At 31.2% G+C, this 19,385-nt stretch overlaps 1 protein-coding gene across 8 annotated transcripts in view; it reads left to right on the plus strand.

Moving 5' to 3' along the window:
- Positions 1-18,351, plus strand: part of LOC134683513 (tyrosine-protein kinase SRK2-like) — a 40,987-nt gene extending 22,636 nt beyond the window's left edge. For 6 of the 8 annotated variants that reach the window (XM_063542825.1, XM_063542855.1, XM_063542840.1 and 3 more), the window contains 9 exons: positions 1,096-1,198; positions 9,792-9,905; positions 10,843-10,946; positions 12,464-12,616; positions 13,577-13,741; positions 14,938-15,197; positions 15,772-15,925; positions 16,366-16,497; positions 17,231-18,351. In XM_063542825.1, the coding sequence (XP_063398895.1) occupies positions 1,096-1,198; positions 9,792-9,905; positions 10,843-10,946; positions 12,464-12,616; positions 13,577-13,741; positions 14,938-15,197; positions 15,772-15,925; positions 16,366-16,497; positions 17,231-17,439 (1,394 nt within the window). In that variant the 3' untranslated portion in view covers positions 17,440-18,351. The remainder of the gene's footprint in view (positions 1-1,095; positions 1,199-9,791; positions 9,906-10,842; positions 10,947-12,463; positions 12,617-13,576; positions 13,742-14,937; positions 15,198-15,771; positions 15,926-16,365; positions 16,498-17,230) is intronic. The other 2 variants (XM_063542848.1, XM_063542872.1) reach the window with 1 other exon arrangement.
- The last annotated feature ends 1,034 nt before the right edge of the window (positions 18,352-19,385 follow it).

Consider the following 19,385-nt stretch of genomic DNA (forward strand, 5'->3'; position numbering starts at 1 on the left):
CTTCCTCGGGGAACGGGAACAGCCAAACACTTGTGAGGTATTTTTGTATGCTTGGACCTATAAAATACCTTTTTTATCCTTTGAGAACTGAAATAATTCTTTCTGTTATGCTCTATATGCTCATTTTAACATGGGTAGGCTTTATACTCAACAATATTTTACACTTCACTAGCACAGAAAAGTAGCACTGAGTGTAAAATATTGACAAATATTATGCTTACTGGGTCAATGTTAAAATTAGTATAGAGCATGACATGAAGGAAATATTAATACACTTAATGGTTTACAAACATAATTGATATTGAAATTTCTAGAGAATCACATTTCGTTTAAATTTAAGAATGAAATTTACATGATTTATGCAGCTACAAATGTATATATACTTTATTTAAATGTTTGTATATTTGTCCAATTTAAAATAGACATCCTTTTCATTATATTTTTAGATAGTTCAATTCTAGAAAGGAAAAAATGCAGCATTTTTTTTTCTTCAAATATTTATAAAAGCAAATTAATGAAATAATAATTTGCCATTAGCTATCAGTTTGGTTCAATTTCGTCAAAATAAGCTAAAAAGCATAACTGATGTTGAGGCTAATGTATTTTTGGCTTTGAAACTTGTCCATAGTTCAACTCTATGCAACCTTTATTGACCCTAAACTGAGGCCTTAATTACAGAATATGGATTGCACATGTGTTCTGACAACATGTGGCCAGCATGTTTCATTCATTAAAAAAGAAAATAAATTTAAAAGTTAAAAGGTAATAAAAGAGAGACACCAACTTTTAAATATGGAAAATTCTGATACATTATAATTAGTCCATGCATTGTTAGTTGTTTCTTTTGGACTTTTTGTGATTTGGATATACTGGCTTTAATATGTTATAAATCAAATGCAAGAATTTGGAGCCAATAGTTGAATATAAATTTGACAGCCAACACTTTTAAATGGACCAATTATATCATGACTCTGTCAGCCTATTCTTTTTACTGTTTTATTGTATTCTTTATGAGACATTGCAGCTCAATGTGAGAAATGCACAATTTTGAAATTGGCATCAATAGAATTTCAGAACAATATTTTATAATTTCAGCAGCAAGCAAAGGTACACTAAGAGCTTTATATGATTATGATGCTAGGGCAGAAGATGACTTGTCATTCAAGAAAGGGGATCTGCTGTTCCTGCTAGATGAAAAGTAAGATATTATTTTGAAGAGTAAGGTTTTGTTTTCCCTCTGATGATGGGAGAGTGTTTTTAAATGTCATCCAAATGGGAGGAATAGCTAGTTAAATGTTATGTTTTGTTTGTATTGCAATTAGTTGATATTTGTTATTTTGATGTCAAATTCTACCATGAAATACTTTTTAAAGGAAAGATATTTTTTTTAATGTTTGATGTATCAGTTTTTAAAGTTGCTCTTTTTTTTCTGAAAGTGTTTTTTTTTTTACTCATGTGTTATATTTTGTAAATAAAGTCTTATTAGAGATGACAAATTGTATATGAACATTTCATATTTTAATGAATAAATAAAGTACAAGACAAGTGGGTATCTGCCCTCTCTTCATATCACAATTATATGTAAACTTGGTGCAGGCATTAGTCTGTGGTGCGTTTTCCAAGGTGTGTATTGGTTATATATTTGGTAAACGTGATTGCAGTTTTGTCTGGTAGAGGGCTGATCTCCTACTTTCGATTAAAGGCAGTTTTGTGCAGTCTCAATGGTCTGCATCTCATGCTAAACTTATCATTCGTAATTTGTTCAAATCTTGAAGAAGTCAAGTCATTGAATACCATAGATTTTGCTCAAAATATATAATTAGCACAGTTTTGAAATTTTTTTAATATTTATTTTATTAAAGTTTCTGTTATGTATTTAAACAAGTCTGTGGGAAAATGTGTGTTTTTTTTCTATTAAACTTTATGTGTTGCATAATAGGCCAGTTCCCAGATACAGTTTTCAGACGAATCTGTCATGTGACTTCCATCACCACGTGACAAAAATGTATGCATAGAAATTTCCAACACATGTTGAGCAAACAGGTGACAAAGTTTTATTTTATTCTGTATAAAATATTGGGAAATTGAAATCTAAAAGGATGATCACCCTCCCTCGGATAATACGGCAATCTCGATTATGTACTTATGGAACATTAATTATTTCGATACTATCCTAAAGAATGATGATTATGAAAGTGCTGGAAACTCTTTATAGAGCAGGGATACAGGCACGCCTTCTATCTGGAAAATGTCATCATAAAGGCGTGCGAAATTGACAATTTGATTTTTCCTACTGCATGAATTAAAAAAAAGTCCTTTAGCAGTGGTACAGGACATATGAAATCTTTACAGACTAACAGTCATAAAACAGTCCTTCAGCAGTGGTACAAGACATATATATTCTTTACAGAGTAACAGTCATAAAACAGTCCTTCAGCAGTGGTACTGGGCATATGAAACCTTTACAGACTAACAGTCATAAAACAGTCCTTCAGCAGTGGTACAAGACATATGAAACCTTTACAGACTAACAGTCATAAAACAGTCCTTCAGCAGTGGTACTGGGCATATGAAACCTTTACAGACTAACAGTCATAAAACAGTCCTTTAGCAGTGGTACAGGACATATGAAACCTTTACAGACTAACAGTCATAAAACAGTCCTTCAGCAGTGGTACAAGACATATGAAACCTTTACAGAGTAACAGTCATAAAACAGTCCTTTAGCAATGGTACAGGACATATGAAACCTTTACAGACTAACAGTCATAAAACAGTCCTTCAGCAGTGGTACAGGACATATGAAATCTTAACAGACTAACAGTCATAAAACAGTCCTTCAGCAGTGGTACAAGACATATGAAATCTTAACAGACTAACAGTCATAAAACAGTCCTTCAGCAGTGGTACAGGACATATGAAATCTTTACAGAGTAACAGTCATAAAACAGTCCTTCAGCAGTGGTACAAGACATATGAAATCTTAACAGACTAACAGTCATAAAACAGTCCTTCAGCAGTGGTACAGGACATATGAAATCTTAACAGACTAACAGTCATAAAACAGTCCTTCAGCAGTGGTACAAGACATATGAAATCTTAACAGACTAACAGTCATAAAACAGTCATTCAGCAGTGGTACAGGACATATGAAACCTTTACAGACTAACAGTCATAAAACAGTCCTTCAGCAGTGGTACAAGACATATGAAACCTTTACAGACTAACAGTCATAAAACAGTCCTTCAGCAGTGGTACTGGGCATATGAAACCTTTACAGACTAACAGTCATAAAACAGTCCTTTAGCAGTGGTACAGGACATATGAAACCTTTACAGACTAACAGTCATAAAACAGTCCTTCAGCAGTGGTACAAGACATATGAAACCTTTACAGAGTAACAGTCATAAAACAGTCCTTTAGCAATGGTACAGGACATATGAAACCTTTACAGACTAACAGTCATAAAACAGTCCTTCAGCAGTGGTACAGGACATATGAAATCTTAACAGACTAACAGTCATAAAACAGTCCTTCAGAAATGGTACTGGACATATGAAATCTTTACAGACTAACAGTCATAAAACAATCCTTTAGCAGTGATACAAGACATATGGAACCTTTACAGACTAACAGTCATAAAACAGTCCTTCAGCAGTGGTACAAGACATATGAAACCTTTACAGACTAACAGTCATAAAACAGTCCTTCAGCAGTGATACAAGACATATGAAACCTTTACAGACTAACAGTCATAAAACAGTCCTTTAGCAGTGGTACAGGACATATGAAATCTTTACAGACTAACAGTCATGAAACAGTCCTTCAGCAGGGGTACAGAGCATATGAAATCTTTACAGACTAACAGTCATAAAACAGTCCTTCAGCAGTGGTACAGGACATATGAAATCTTTACAGACTAACAGTCATAAAACAGTCCTTCAGCAATGGTACAGGACATATGAAATCTTAACAGACTAACAGTCATAAAACAGTCCTTCAGCAGTGGTACAGGACATATGAAATCTTTACAGAGTAACAGTCATAAAACAGTCCTTCAGCAGTGGTACAAGACATATGAAATCTTTACAGAGTAACAGTCATAAAACAGTCCTTCAGCAGTGGTACAGGACATATGAAATCTTTACAGACTTACAGTCATAAAACAGTCCTTCAGCAGTGGTACAGGACATATGAAATCTTTACAGACTAACAGTCATAAAACAGTCCTTCAGCAATGGTACAGGACATATGAAACCTTTACAGACTAACAGTCATAAAACAGTCCTTTAGCAGTGGTACACAACATCTGAAATCTTTACAGACTAACAGTCATAAAACAGTCCTTCAGCAGTGGTACAGGACATATGAAATCTTTACAGACTAACAGTCATAAAACAGTCCTTCAGCAGTGGTACAGGACATATGAAATCTTTACAGACTAACAGTCATAAAACAGTCCTTCAGCAATGGTACAGGACATATGAAATCTTTACGGACTAACAGTCATAAAACAGTCCTTCAGCAGTGGTACAGGACATATGAAATCTTTACAGACTAACAGTCATAAAACAGTCCTTCAGCAGTGGTACAGGACATATGAAATCTTTACAGACTAACAGTCATAAAACAATCCTTCAGCAATGGTACAGGACATATGAAATCTTAAAAGACTAACAGTCATAAAACAGTCCTTCAGCAATGGTACAGGACATATGAAATCTTTACAGACTAACAGTCATAAAACAGTCCTTCAGTAGTGGTACAGGACATATGAAACCTTTACAGACTAACAGTCATAAAACAATCCTTCAGCAGTGGTACAGGACATATCAAATCTTTACAGACTAACAGTCCTTTAGCAGTGATACACGACATATGAAATCTTTACAGACTAACAGTCATAAAACAGTCCTTCAGTAGTGGTACAGGACATATGAAACCTTTACAGACTAACAGTCATAAAACAATCCTTCAGCAGTGGTACAGGACATATCAAATCTTTACAGACTAACAGTCCTTTAGCAGTGATACACGACATATGAAATCTTTACAGACTAACAGTCATAAAACAATCCTTTAGCAGTGGTACAGGACATATGAAACTTTTACAGACTAACAGTCATAAAACAGTCCTTCAGCAGTGGTACAGGACATATAAAATCTTAACAGACTAACAGTCATAAAACAGTCCTTCAGCAATGGTACAGGACATATGAAATCTTTACAGACTAACAGTCATAAAACAATCCTTTAGCAGTGATACAAGACATACGGAACCTTTACAGACTAACAGTCATAAAACAGTCCTTCAGCAGTGGTACAAGACATATGAAACCTTTACAGACTAACAGTCCTTTAGCAGTGATACAGGACATATGAAACCTTTACAGACTAACAGTCTTTTAGCAGGGGTACAGAGCATATGAAATCTTTACAGACTAACAGTCATAAAACAGTCCTTCAGCAGTGGTACAAGACATATGAAACCTTTACAGACTAACAGTCATAAAACAGTCCTTTAGCAGGGATACAGGACATATGAAATCTTTACAGACTAACAGTCATAAAACAGTCATTCAGCAGTGATACAGGACATATGAAATCTTTACAAACTACCAGTCATAAAACAGTCCTTTAGCAGTGTTACAGGACATATGAAATCTTTACAGGCTAACAGTCATAAAACAGTCCTTTAGCAGTGTTACAGGACATATGAAATCTTTACAGGCTAACAGTCATAAAACAGTCCTTTAGCAGTGTTACAGGACATATGAAATCTTTACAGGCTAACAGTCATAAAACAGTCTTTCAGCAATGGTACAGGACATATGAAACCTTTACAGACTAACAGTCATAAAACAGTCATTCAGCAGTGATACAGGACATGAAATCTTTACAAACTACCAGTCATAAAACAGTCCTTTAGCAGTGGTACAGGACATATGAAACCTTTACAGGCTAACAGTCATAAAACAGTCTTTCAGCAGTGGTACAGGACATATGAAACCTTTACAGACTAACAGTCATAAAACAGTCCTTCAGCAATGGTACAGGACATATGAAATCTTTACAGAGTAACAGTCATAAAACAGTCATTCAGCAGTGGTACAGGACATATGAAACCTTTACAGACTAACAGTCATAAAACAGTCCTTCAGCAATGGTACAGGACATATGAAATCTTTACAGAGTAACAGTCATAAAACAGTCCTTTAGCAGTGGTACAGGACATATGAAACCTTTACAGGCTAACAGTCATAAAACAGTCTTTCAGCAGGGGTACAGAGCATATGAAACTTTTACAGACTAACAGTCATAAAACAGTTCTTCAGCAGCGGTACAGGACATATGAAAGAATGATGTGAGGCCCTTAAAAAAAGTTGTAGTAGATCTAAGTAAAGAATGTTTAATACAGAAGAAATTTTGCAGTTTACTTTCAGTTTTTTTATTTGTTTTTACTTTGGTGCCGTTTCTATTCATTGGAAACACTTGAATCCAATTGATTAAAGCAAATATCCCTTAGTCAGCATATATCTGATAAGGATTCTTTTAAAATCTTTCTTAATCAATCACCAGGATTCATTTAAGATAGTGATATAAGGAGTAAGGAAGTTAAATATAGTTTATCTTGTCATAGATTCTGTCAGTATTTGTCCCTGCTGTGATGAAAGTCCAGAAACTAGACTGAATTTCTGGGTAATATCTCAAAAGTATACACCAAAAACATTTGATTGGTCAAGAGTGTCTGAAACAATGGAAATCAATGATGCTGTGTGATCTTTTTCATTTTGGGAACTGAGAAATGAAGTAACCCTTAGTCCTTTAGATTCTTAAACATGGAATTGGACTAGAATTTTAATGAAATTCTATTAGACACAGCATTAGTATAGTCAAGTCAAAGTGAAAGTTTCAATTTGATAGAAATTTGATAAAATTAATAGTGTTGAGAAAATTTTAATAATGGATTCAAAAATGCTCCAAATTTAAACTGTATAGATCCAAGGTTTAACAAGTATGTTCAGAACCTCTAGGACATAGTTTTCCTGTTTGGTAAGAGCCGATTCATTGAGCAAGAACTGTTCATTGATTCAAAGTAGATTTAAAAAATAATCATTCAATTTTCCAAGAAATAGGAACATGGCTATATCCATGCATTCAGTACCAGTATGTGAATGATTAGACCGACACTGAATTATATCCTTCCCTCTGTATAGATAATAATCTATCATTTACCAGAGAATATATGTGTGTAGTGAAGGTAATACATAACCTACAAAGAGACCAGATGACTCTTTGTGGTTGAAAAATATATATTTATGCAACATTTTCATGTTTTTACATGTTTTAATGCATTTCACAATAGTTTGGAATTGAGCATAATTAAAGATTTGTTTTACCAAAGATGCAAATTTTGTATAAAATAAAGGAAGCAAATAAACTATCTACAGTAAACTGTGAAATCATTTACATGATCTAATGATTTTAAAATAAGTTTAGTTTCAATAACGAACAGGAACTAAAAACATAAGTTTCGTTCATAAAAACTTCCTTGTTGAGATATTCTGTACATTTAAATTATAGTCTAGCTTGAATTATATATCGTTGACCCAGAATGCCTTTAATACTTATATAATTATATTTCATTATCATAGTTTGAATAAATAATCAATATTAAAGGACTTAGGAATCAAGACATAATCAGAGATGTTTAACTTTCAAGTCATATTTTGTGTAAAGACTATACATTTGTACTATTGTTCAATTGATGAAGGACAAAAGATTTGACAAATATCATTGAATAAAAGCCAGTTCTAATTTTAAATACACTTTGAAAAGATATTTTGCAGAAGATCAATTTGGGGACATTTAATTTAACATTTGCCATCTAGGCATCCAACGCATGACCAGATTGAAAGATTAAGATCTCATTTTCACATGGCAAATATATAACTTTGCCACTTTGTTAACTCATCTTGCCAATGGATAGATTTGCCACTTTTTTGAGGATTTTGGGATAAATTTGCCTCTTTTAATTGTTCACAAGTAATGGGAAAACTTTTCTACCATGTTGATAAGATTTTGGTACCTCTACTGGAAGTGCTAACCATATTTTCATGTAAGGTAAATCATTTGGACACTCTAAGCATGAATCTCGGACATTAATTAAAAATATTAGATCAGCACATTATAATGTCGTAATATTGTAACCAAATTACTGGATCATTGGATTTAATAAGTAATTTTCATACATTTGTTGTTCTGAAAATATATAAACACATTCAACCAGAATAGGAATAGAAATTATGGTATTTCAAGTGGGGAAAAAAAAAATAAAACACCTTTTTGTATAATCAATAAAGGTATTATTAAATGTCCGTTTACTTTTTAGACTAGGTCATCAGTTGACTGCTATGGCCATAAGCTAGGCCTCAGGCTAGTACAACAGGCATTGCTCAAAACTGGACAGATGTCATCATGTAATAACAGTATGATATTAGGGGACACACTTTTTTCCACTGAATCTGGAACAGATTAAATTTGGTACAATACCAAATGTACAACACCAAATGTACCGGACTACCGTTTTTATTGCATTGAAAAGAAAATTGACAAAGTTCTCAATATCACATTTAATAGTACATGCACCTTACATCTTCTGTTCTTTTTCGTCAGACCGTTCAAATAGTTTTTCTATTGCAAAGCATGAATTTTGTCATTTGTAAATATGGAAGTAAAATCTGTCACAACTTCCTTTTAAAAAATGCAACATAACTTAACAGAATCACTTCTGTACATTTAAGTCACCCCAATAAAAAACAAACAGATAAAAGATAGCTTGAGCAGTAACTTTGTGGAATGTTCTTTTACTTTGGTGGTTTGTGGGAAAATGATTTGTAAATTATACAGCAACCTCTTTGTCTGTCTGTCTGTCTGTCTGTCTGTAAATATATAATTTACCTTACATATTTCTTAGCTTCTGTATTTGTAATGGTTTATATAGTTTGTCTGGTTTATATAATGTTCAGTTGGATAGAGTAAGCAAATTTTCATATCTGTTTGGCAGTTACTTCCTGCTGAAGGATATTTCCTAGTTTTATTGTACCAACTCTAAAGTTTCAAACATTTCTTAAAGGTCTAATGTCTGTGGTGATATATTTTGCACAATATTGTGAGCAAGTTCTTTTTGAATTCATGGTTTCACAAGATGGAAATGTCATTGAGTAGTGGTTTTAGTTAACCTTGAAATTAATGACAAAAGAAAGTTCACAGCATCCTGAAAATGATAAAATACTGTTACTGCCTTATATATACATGTACCCTGGTATACGTATATGTTTTTGTAATGTACTATGTAATGTAATGTTTATGAGAATTAAAACATAAAATCCTGTTTCTTTTATTTTAAGATATTTAATCCTGTATAAAGTTATTACTTTAAAATGTAAAAGAATATAAAAGGATTCAATAATTATGATACATGTACTTAAGGTCATTAAATGTTCAGTTTATACATTTACTGACACCAGTAATTTCAAATTATGACAAAGCTATCAAACTTTCAGAAACTTCGGAACAGATTTTCAAAGCTGTAAGTTTTATCATTTGATAAAAATTTAGTCAAGTGATATTTTATTTGAAATTATTGTAATAAAATTTGATATTTCTCTAAATCAATCTGTTTATTTATGAAGGTTCTGATCAATTTGATAAGTTTTGATAAAAAAAAATCTTTAAAAGAAAAGACCTAAACTTATTTAATTATTTTAATAATATTTTGTTTATTTCAGTGATGCAGATTGGTGGTTTGCTCGACATTCAGATCCTCGATACACTAACAATAAAAATGAGGGATATGTCCCGAGGAATTACGTAGCCAAAGAGGACTCACTTTATGCATATGAGTAAGTATATTGCTGTTCTAAATGGAGGCTACCAGTGAGCTTACAGAGAAGAATGAAAAAAAAGAATTTATCTAGCCATTAAAAGTTATGTTTTTCAGATACACATACTAAAAATAAATGGTCAAATAACTTCAAGCACACAAATGGAAAATAACACACGTTTTTTGGTTTTCAAAATAGGTGACTTTTCTGCTATTTATGCAAATTTTAAACTTCCTGTAAGAAGAGAGATGACAGTACATATAGGTTATGACTAATCCCTACATTTCTATTTTATATGTGGCATTAATGAATATAATCAATTCTAATATGGTATCCTGTTTTCACTTTGGCAATTGTTTTCAGCAAACCATACCTAGCCCACCCAAATTCAAATATACCAATAAAGTCAATTATTGTTCAACATAAAATTGATCATTTTATATCAAGGGAGACAACACCTGAAAGAATATGGTCATAATGTTAACTGCTAAAATAAAAGTGTTTCAGACAAAGAATTTATCACAGAATGAAATTATTAACATAAGAAGTAAATCACAGAGTACCATTTGCAAGACAAGATGGTACAATTTTAAATCCACTGTATACACATTGGTACAAAGAATGAAATAATAATACATAGTATACAGATTAAATTGTGCACATGAGTACTATTTGCAGATATGGAAATGAGATAGGTCTTATTTTGGTTTTTTTGTACATCATTGAATATTCATTGCTATTTTTTGAGAGACATTGTGGTGAATTTGCTTTTAGTTTGAATAATGCACAGACAATACTTACAAATATGGATGATTCTTTAGATTCGTATTATAGCTAAAGACTTTCATCATTTATAAGATCTTATAACACAAAAAAAATATTATAAACAGTAAAAAAATCAAAGCTTTTTCTTCTGTTTGGTGAGATTAACTAATGATTGTTTTATGATGTTAAGGTGGTTTATGGGAGCCTTCTCAAGAAAAGAAACAGAGAGATTATTATTGAGTAGAGAAAACACTCCAGGAACATACCTTATCAGAGAAAGTGAAACAAGTCCAGGTATTTCTTGTGTACATCTTTTTGATGATTGATTTAAGTAGTGTCAAATCTTTAATCTACCTCCAATATTTATTAAATTCAAATTTTTCAGCAAAATACAACATATGCTTTCACTGACAGAAAAATGTGTTTTGAATATACATTTCCAACCCTTGAACTGTGTGTCAAGTCAAATCTACATTTAAAACTGAAAAGAGCGCAAATTTTCTATAAGCTTGAATGCAGACTTTTGACAAACTTAAAATAAAATGTCCACAGAAAAATTAGTTTTTCTCAATCAAGTAAAATTGAAAAATGATAGAATCTACATGCTGCTTATTTTAATCTGCTGATTTCAAATAAGATTTAAGGTCAGACAATTTTGAAGAAACTGAGAACTGCACCAATGGACTGTTTTTGATCAATGGCTTCACATCAGTCTGCAGCAATCTTAGTAGTGTAGTCTAACATTCATGTCTGCTTTTAAAATCAAATACACAAGGATTCAATGTTTTCTCAAAATAATCAAGACAATAGTAATTCAAAAACCTTTATATAAAATTTTTAGACAAAATTGGAAGAAAAATAACAGGTCTGTAATTTGTTTTTAATAAGGGGTTATTCTTTTTTTAAAGGGGTAGCCTGTGCTTTTTTCAATCTGGAAAAATGCTATGATGTCAGTTATTGTGCAATATCTTTTTTGCTTTGCTTCATAAGCAGGAATGCCAACCTCATCCAATCATATTTCAGCTATATTTTGCTGCGACAGAATGATAGTGTCTTTCTTTGTCTTCCTTTTCTACGGTAATTGGAGGGGTGGTACAGCATATTGTTTAATTTGGAGTTGAATTAAGCTTGTCAAAATTGCTGCATTCTTTTGTAATTTTCTTTTGATGTTCATACTCAGTTTGAAGCTATTTTTTTCAATGAAAAAATGAATAAGTTCATTGGACATTTCAATCTACTTGCATACATGGTTTCCAAATAAAAAGGAAATAAAACATATATTGACTGACACACAGCGTATAAAATAAGCAATAGCTGTATGATGTTAAAACAAGTCTTTAAATCTAAAAACAAAACCAATCTGTTCATGGCAACCAACTTTGACATCAATAGAATTTGTGAAACCTTTTACACACAATGTTTTTAGAAATATAAATATGATATTAATCTCACATGCAACAAAAGAAAACAAGAGAGCATTTTCACATTATACATACATCGAAAGACACTGCAAAAATTGAGCCTTGTTTTTAAATGATTAACAACACATTGATTAGACAAAAAGGGTTGGAAAGCTTGCTGAATGTTTAAATATATATATTATAAAGAAGATGTGGTATGATTATCAATTAGACAACTCTCTACAAGATACCAAAATGACACAGAAATTAACAGCTATAGGTCACTGCATGGCCTTCAGCAATGAGCAAAGCCCATAACCCATTGTCAGCTATAATATACAGGGCATTTCATTCTTAAAATTAAAAACAAACACTGGATGAGAACAGTATATATTGTAATATTTATTTTAGGTAACTATGTATTATCTGTACGTGACAATGATGAAGTTAAAGGACCAACTGTCAAACATTACAAAATTCGTAACATGGATAATAATGGTGGATTTTACATAGCGGCAAGAAGAGTAATGAGCTCTCTACCAGAGCTGGTAAATCATTATTCACGTAAGTAATATACCGGTACAACATTGTTATCTGTCAAGTTGTCAACTAACATGGCCACCATTGACTTAAAACAGAAAGTAGGGCTGAAAGCAATTAATTGTCAAATATTTTGAAAGTTTTAGTAGATCTGCCTGGAGCAAGAAAGATAGGAAGTCAAGATATACTGCTTATATACTGACCTTGACCTCATTTTCATGGTTCATTGGTCAACGTTTAGTTTTGCTGATTAAGTATGTTTCTAAAAACTGTAAGCAATAGGTCAACTATATTTGGTGTATTGAATGATTATAATGAGTACATGTATTTCCCCATTGGTTTATCTGACCTTGACCTCATTTTCTTGGATCATGTTAAGTTTATGTGATATGTGGTAAAGCGTTATACATGTATTAAATAAAATTGAGAATGGAAATGGGGAATGTGTCAAAGAGACAACAACCCGACCATAGAAAAAACAACAGCAGAAGGTCACCAACAGGTCTTCAATGTTGCGAGAAATTCCTGCACCCGGAGGCGTCCTTCAGCTGGCCCCTAAACAAATATATACTAGTTCAGTGATAATGAACGCCATACTTATTTCCAAATTGTACACAAGAAACTAAAATTAAAATAGTACAAGACTAACAAAGGCCAGAGGCTTCTGACTTGGGACAGGCACAACAATGTGGCGGGGTTAAACATGTTTTTATGAGATCTCAACCCTCCCCCTATACCTCTAGCCAATGTAGAAAAGTAAAGACTATCAGCATTTAATCAGTGGTGAGTAAAGAAGGTGAGACATTTCAGTGTGTTCATTCTTGTAGTTAATACACAAATGGTCCTTTTATTTTTTTGGGGAAGGAAAGGGCTTGTAGGCTTTTCCTACAAGATTTTTTCCACAAATAAGAACATGGCATATAAGCAACCTGCATTTTAGTTTTATACCTTCCTGAACTATACGTTATTTGTTTTCTTTTGCAGAAGGTCCAGATGGTCTTTGTCGTCAGCTTATGGAACCATGTCAGAAACCAAAGCCAGTGATGGACGATTTGTCAAGAGATACCAAAGATGCCTGGGAAATCTCAAGAGATGCTTTAACAATGGATATCAAACTTGGTGCTGGACAGTTTGGTGAAGTGTGGAGAGGTATATATGTTGATTAAATGCATAAAATAAATCTGATGTTACAAGAAATGACATTACTAGGTATTTAGCAGATTAATACATTAAAGATGGTAGTTGGATTAGGTGATCTTTTATATACGACATGAATCCTGCTATTTAAGTGAACCAGAACTCATGGAATACATGTCAATTGATCAAGAAACTTTAAATTCAAGCTATGAACTTACCAATCGTTAAGAAAACTTCGCAATAGAGCATGCTTATAAGAAACATCATAAAATATTTCTTTTAAGGGCATACGATACAGTTATAGGGGAGGTAATGACGTTGCTAACGTAAAATGTTATTTTCGCGACGTCAAACTGTGACATATCGCGAAAAAGATGCATTTTTCGACTGATTTTTATCATTCAAACTGATTTAATTTGAAAACAAGTTCATGAACCCCTATTTTTCAAAACAGCAATTTGTTTCATTTTGCAGGGAGATTATGGGACCAAATTTTTATAAAACTGTAAATAGAGGAATTTTTTTTATTTTGATAAACATGCAGCAAAAAATGACGTATTTTCATCAATTCATGAACATTTGATAAATATGAGTTATTTCTGAATAAAAAATGCATAATTTTTTTAGATACTTATGAAAAACAGAAATTACCGATTATTTAACAAAAAACAATTTGTGTTTATCTTTTATAACAAAAAAGTTATGTCTTTCTTTCAAAAAAGAAATTACGGCCACAATTCTTAATTTTGAGCAAATATACAAAATTTCGACCTCATTTTACTCAAAAAGTAGCACATGAAGGTATATTTTTTATTACATATTTGATTTAATCAGGTAAAAAACAGCCTTTATGCAAATTTTCACGAACTTGTAAATACAGAATCAAAACTGTATCGTATGCCCTTAATCAGATTATACCAAGACAGTATATTCAAGAGAAAAAATCGTTTGTAATTAGTTTGTCTATTTACTCAGAGGAGTATGTTGTTTGTGTTTGGTCTGGTATGTTGTTACAAGTGAACTGTTTAATATTTTTTGGTATCAGTTAGTTCCTGTGATTCTATGCATTTAGTATGCTGTAATAATCATCAAAAGAGGATTTCATCATTCCAAAAATTTCAAATTTAAATACTGTTATGATGTTATAGAAACTTGTATTGAAAGTCAATATTTTTATTTTCTTCATAGAGTTTTATTTATTTTTCAAGGTACATGGAACAAGACAACGCCAGTTGCTATAAAAACATTAAAACCAGGAACAATGTCTACAGAAGCCTTCTTAGCTGAAGCATTCATCATGAAGCAATGTAAACATGATAAGTTAGTAAGACTATACGCTGTATGTTCCGATGGTGAACCTATATATATTGTAACAGAATTAATGTCAAAGGGCAGTCTATTGGAACATCTACGTTCAGATGAAGGACAACAGTTGAAATTCCCACAGTTAGTTGATGTTGCTGCACAGGTAATAATAGTGACAATATTAAACAAAGTAGAATAAGATACAAAGAAAACTGAAAGTTCTTATCTAGAAAGTGTTACATTATCTGTACACTGTTTCTAACACAAGGATACACAAATTTGTTTTCACACAATTTCAGTCATTTTGAAATGACAAGAGACCAAATGACACAGAAATTTACAACTATAGGTCACTGTAAGGCCTTCAACAACAAGCAAAGCCCATACTGCATAGTCAGCTATAAAAGGCCTTGAAATGACAAAACAATGTTTTAAAGCCTATTTTTCAAACTGTAGCATTTATTCACACTAGATTCTTAGCATCAACAAACTTGTATTGCCTGTTTCATCGAGGTTTACTTTAAGACTCTTACATTTGTTCTGTGTTAGTTTTAGGTGTAAATATTTTAAGAAATATGAAGGAAAAAAATGAGTAAAGAGTAGGATGACTTTTGCTTTGTATTGATTGTAATTTGGACACCTTTTGGAGAATGAAACACCTGAAACTTGGTTAATATTGATAAAGGTTTAACATTGTGATGGTATACATGTATCAGTTATAAACATTTTTTTTACAGATTGCAAGTGGAATGGGTTTCTTAGAGGCCAAAAAGTTTATTCACAGAGATTTAGCTGCTAGAAACATTTTGATTGGTGATAATAATGTAGCTAAAGTAGCTGATTTTGGATTGGCCAAGATTATTGAAGATGATGAATACAACCCAAAACATGGTACCTTAGTTATAATGTTTATCAAGTCTTTGTCTCCCGTCACCAGCCTTATTCTCCCCACTAGTACTCATGTAGCATGGCCTTTTGTGCTAGTTGCTCTAATTTTTTAAGGCAAAGATTTATATCCTGCATTATTCAAAAGAACCAATTTGAATCCTATTGAAAAGAAATGATTTCAAAAAAATTGAAATAAAGAGGGTGTTCTGTATACTGTAATGAAGCATGTCATTTAAGAATGACAAATTATGTGCAATTGTATTTATTCTGATGTAAGATTATTTAAAAAAATCTTGCAACATAAATCACTTGGATTTCATTTTAATGAACCTATCAAATTTATTAAATAAATAGCAGCATTTTTTTCATTTTTTGATGCCTGTTATCTTTTGTTATAATTAGTTGATATACATAATATAACCAGGACCTTTAATTTTTCACAGGTTCTAAATTCCCAATAAAATGGACAGCACCAGAAGCAGCATTATATGGAAAGTTTACCATCAAATCAGATATATGGTCTTATGGTATATTGCTTGTAGAACTTGTCACTCACGGACAAATACCATATCCAGGTAATTATAAGATCTCATACAAATTTTAAAAGATAGTTAAATAGTTTCATATTGCTTTATGTTAAGGAAATATTAAAATAAATAAATAAAAGTTCTGGTTAAAAAATATTAAAACAGTTAATATATATCTTATCTACCTGTTGCCAAAAAATATGCTGGACAGGAAGTTTTTATTTTTCATTTCACAGAAACATGTAAAAGCTGGTAAAAACTACATTGAAAGAATTACACTCAATTTCATATTTGTAGATGATTTGTTTTTGAATAGGTACAATAACAAACAAATACAGTATAGTTTTACAGTTTTTCATGCTATGACAAACTTCAAAAGAATTCAATTTCTTCTGAGGAAACTTATCTTTTCTTGCATTGTCAAGTTTTAACTAGTTTACAATTTAGAGAAAAAGTCAAACATTAAAATAGTTATCTTCATCTCACAAAAATTTAATACTTTTTAATTACATTTTTAAAATGATTATCTTTCTGAGAGACATGTTGCCTTTGTATATTCAATCTGCAGAACATTCTATTAGATAGTTGATTTCATTGATTTTTGGTTGTTTAAAGTCTAGTGGCAAATATTTCATTCATGTTCAGGAGGAATAGTTGATTTCAAGACAAATGGGTATATTCAGTCTGCAGAAAAATCTTCTAAATGGTAGAATTTTTCTCTACTTGATGTTAAGCAAATTATCAATTATAATTTTCAATCTTTTTTCTTTCTTTCATTAAGGTATGCAAAACCGAGAAGTATTAGAACAGATCGAGAGAGGATACAGACAATCTAAGCCAAGCAAGTGTCCAGAGTCTATGTATGACATTATGAAGAAATGTTGGGACAAAGTTCCAGCTAACAGACCAACATTTGAATACTTGTTTAATTTCTTTGATGACTATTTTGTGTCTGCAGAACCAAACTACAAAGAAACAGATGATTATTAGAGATATTTGTGTTTTAGTGGAATTGGAGAAAAGTGCCAGTTATTAACAGTTATTTAGAACATTCAAATATCGTGACTTATAAGTAGTTTAACTGTTATTTGACATTTATTCTACACAAGTTTTATTAGTCCCACATCACAACTGAAAAGCTAAAAAATAAAACTACTATGATACATTAGAATATTGAAAAGCGTTTTTATTTTGCAGTTTTTTTCTGCATATTTCAGTAATATTCTAAATCTTGAATATGTAAATAAATAGTTTTGCAGTGCATCTTTAGTGCTATAGAACTGTGTCAAAGATATAATAGAAAGTGTTATAGTATTCACATGATTTATACTTGATGAGTTTAAAGTGGTCTTAAATGACTGCTTTTCATAGGATTATTGATGACTAAATATTTCCTTTATATACTTAATATCTACTATTGAATACATTGTGTTGAATACTGAATTTCCTGTTAAGATTATAAGAATTGCAGGTTCAATTCTGACAGCTAACAAATTATAACAAATCAAAGATAGCAGTTGAATTGGTTTTATTTAATGATATATCTTAAATTCATTAAATTATGTTTATATTTAAACTGTGATGCTTTTTAACTATGCAAAAAATAAAGTATTTGCTTCTGGAAAGTAAAATGTTTCATTTTGACATACATGTAGAATTCATTCATTTATCATCCCTCCATTTTTTATATCCTTTTTTTTTTTAAATGTCACAATGTTACGATTACCACCTTTTGTTTTATATTTTTCTACAAAATATGAATTAAAAAAAAATAATTTGATCTTGGACCAATTTATCAAACATTCCTGTATCTATTTGAAATTTTATTCACTAATAGGAGAGGGTGAAACTTTAACATACAAGCAAATACAAGAAGACCTCACTATCACTTTAAGGTGGTACCTAACACTACAGGGAGATAACTTTGTAAAATTAGATAAAAGTTTTAATTATGTTGCGTTGTTAAGAAAATATTAAGCTTCGCAATGATCAAAATAAGGGTTTGTCAAACTGCTATATAACCAGTGTAATTTTTCTGATGAATTGGTTGGTTCAAATTTTTTGAAATTTTGATATTTTGGTCAAAGGGCCAAAGTAAATACTTTGCCAAAATTTTATGAAAAAATTTTAGTGAAGGTGTTGGGTACGACCTTAAAATGAAGAACATCAATACAAGATTAAGGTTTTGTCAAGTGTGTGTAGGGATTTTACAAATGGTCAAGGCAAAAACCAAATATTTTAAATTGAACAAATTAAATTAATTCTAAGAATGTAGTTAATGCCTAGGCAAAAGACATAAAACTGTTAGACATTTGAATGTCTAGGAATTATGATAAATGTTTGATTCGTTTGTCTACTGATTGAAATAGTTTTATAAAACAGTTCGTAGATTATTAAAAGATTTTTATTACATTTACTATATATTTATATATATATTTATACATATGTAAAGATTTTTACATTGTACAAAAGAACAAGAACAAAAATATTTTATGAATTATTCATATTGTAATAACTAAGAATTATATTTCTGTATATCATGCACATTTTCATTTATATTGACATCTAGTTTTTTTTATGTAAAACATTTGTATGAAATTAATTTTGTATGCAATTTAAAAATTTAGAATATCATACAAATATAAATTCACAAAATGTGCCTTGCCATGTTGTTTATATGTTAAGAATTATTGGACTGTAACCAGAAATTGAAATACATTCTCTCCTAAAGATAGTTTTATAAGAAGTATATTTTACTTGGGACAATCAGTGATTTATCATGTGTCACAAACAAATTACAATTGATTTTTAATGTTCTTTCATCATTTCTAAAAATATCTAATCAACAGTAGTTATATCTTAAAAAAAACACATTTATAATTGAATTTTCATATTTTTGTTTTTGACCATTCATTTTAATATTAAAATAGACTAAT

Source organism: Mytilus trossulus, chromosome 1 (assembly GCF_036588685.1).
Source record: "Mytilus trossulus isolate FHL-02 chromosome 1, PNRI_Mtr1.1.1.hap1, whole genome shotgun sequence".
Classification (NCBI taxonomy): Eukaryota; Metazoa; Mollusca; class Bivalvia; order Mytilida; family Mytilidae; genus Mytilus; species Mytilus trossulus.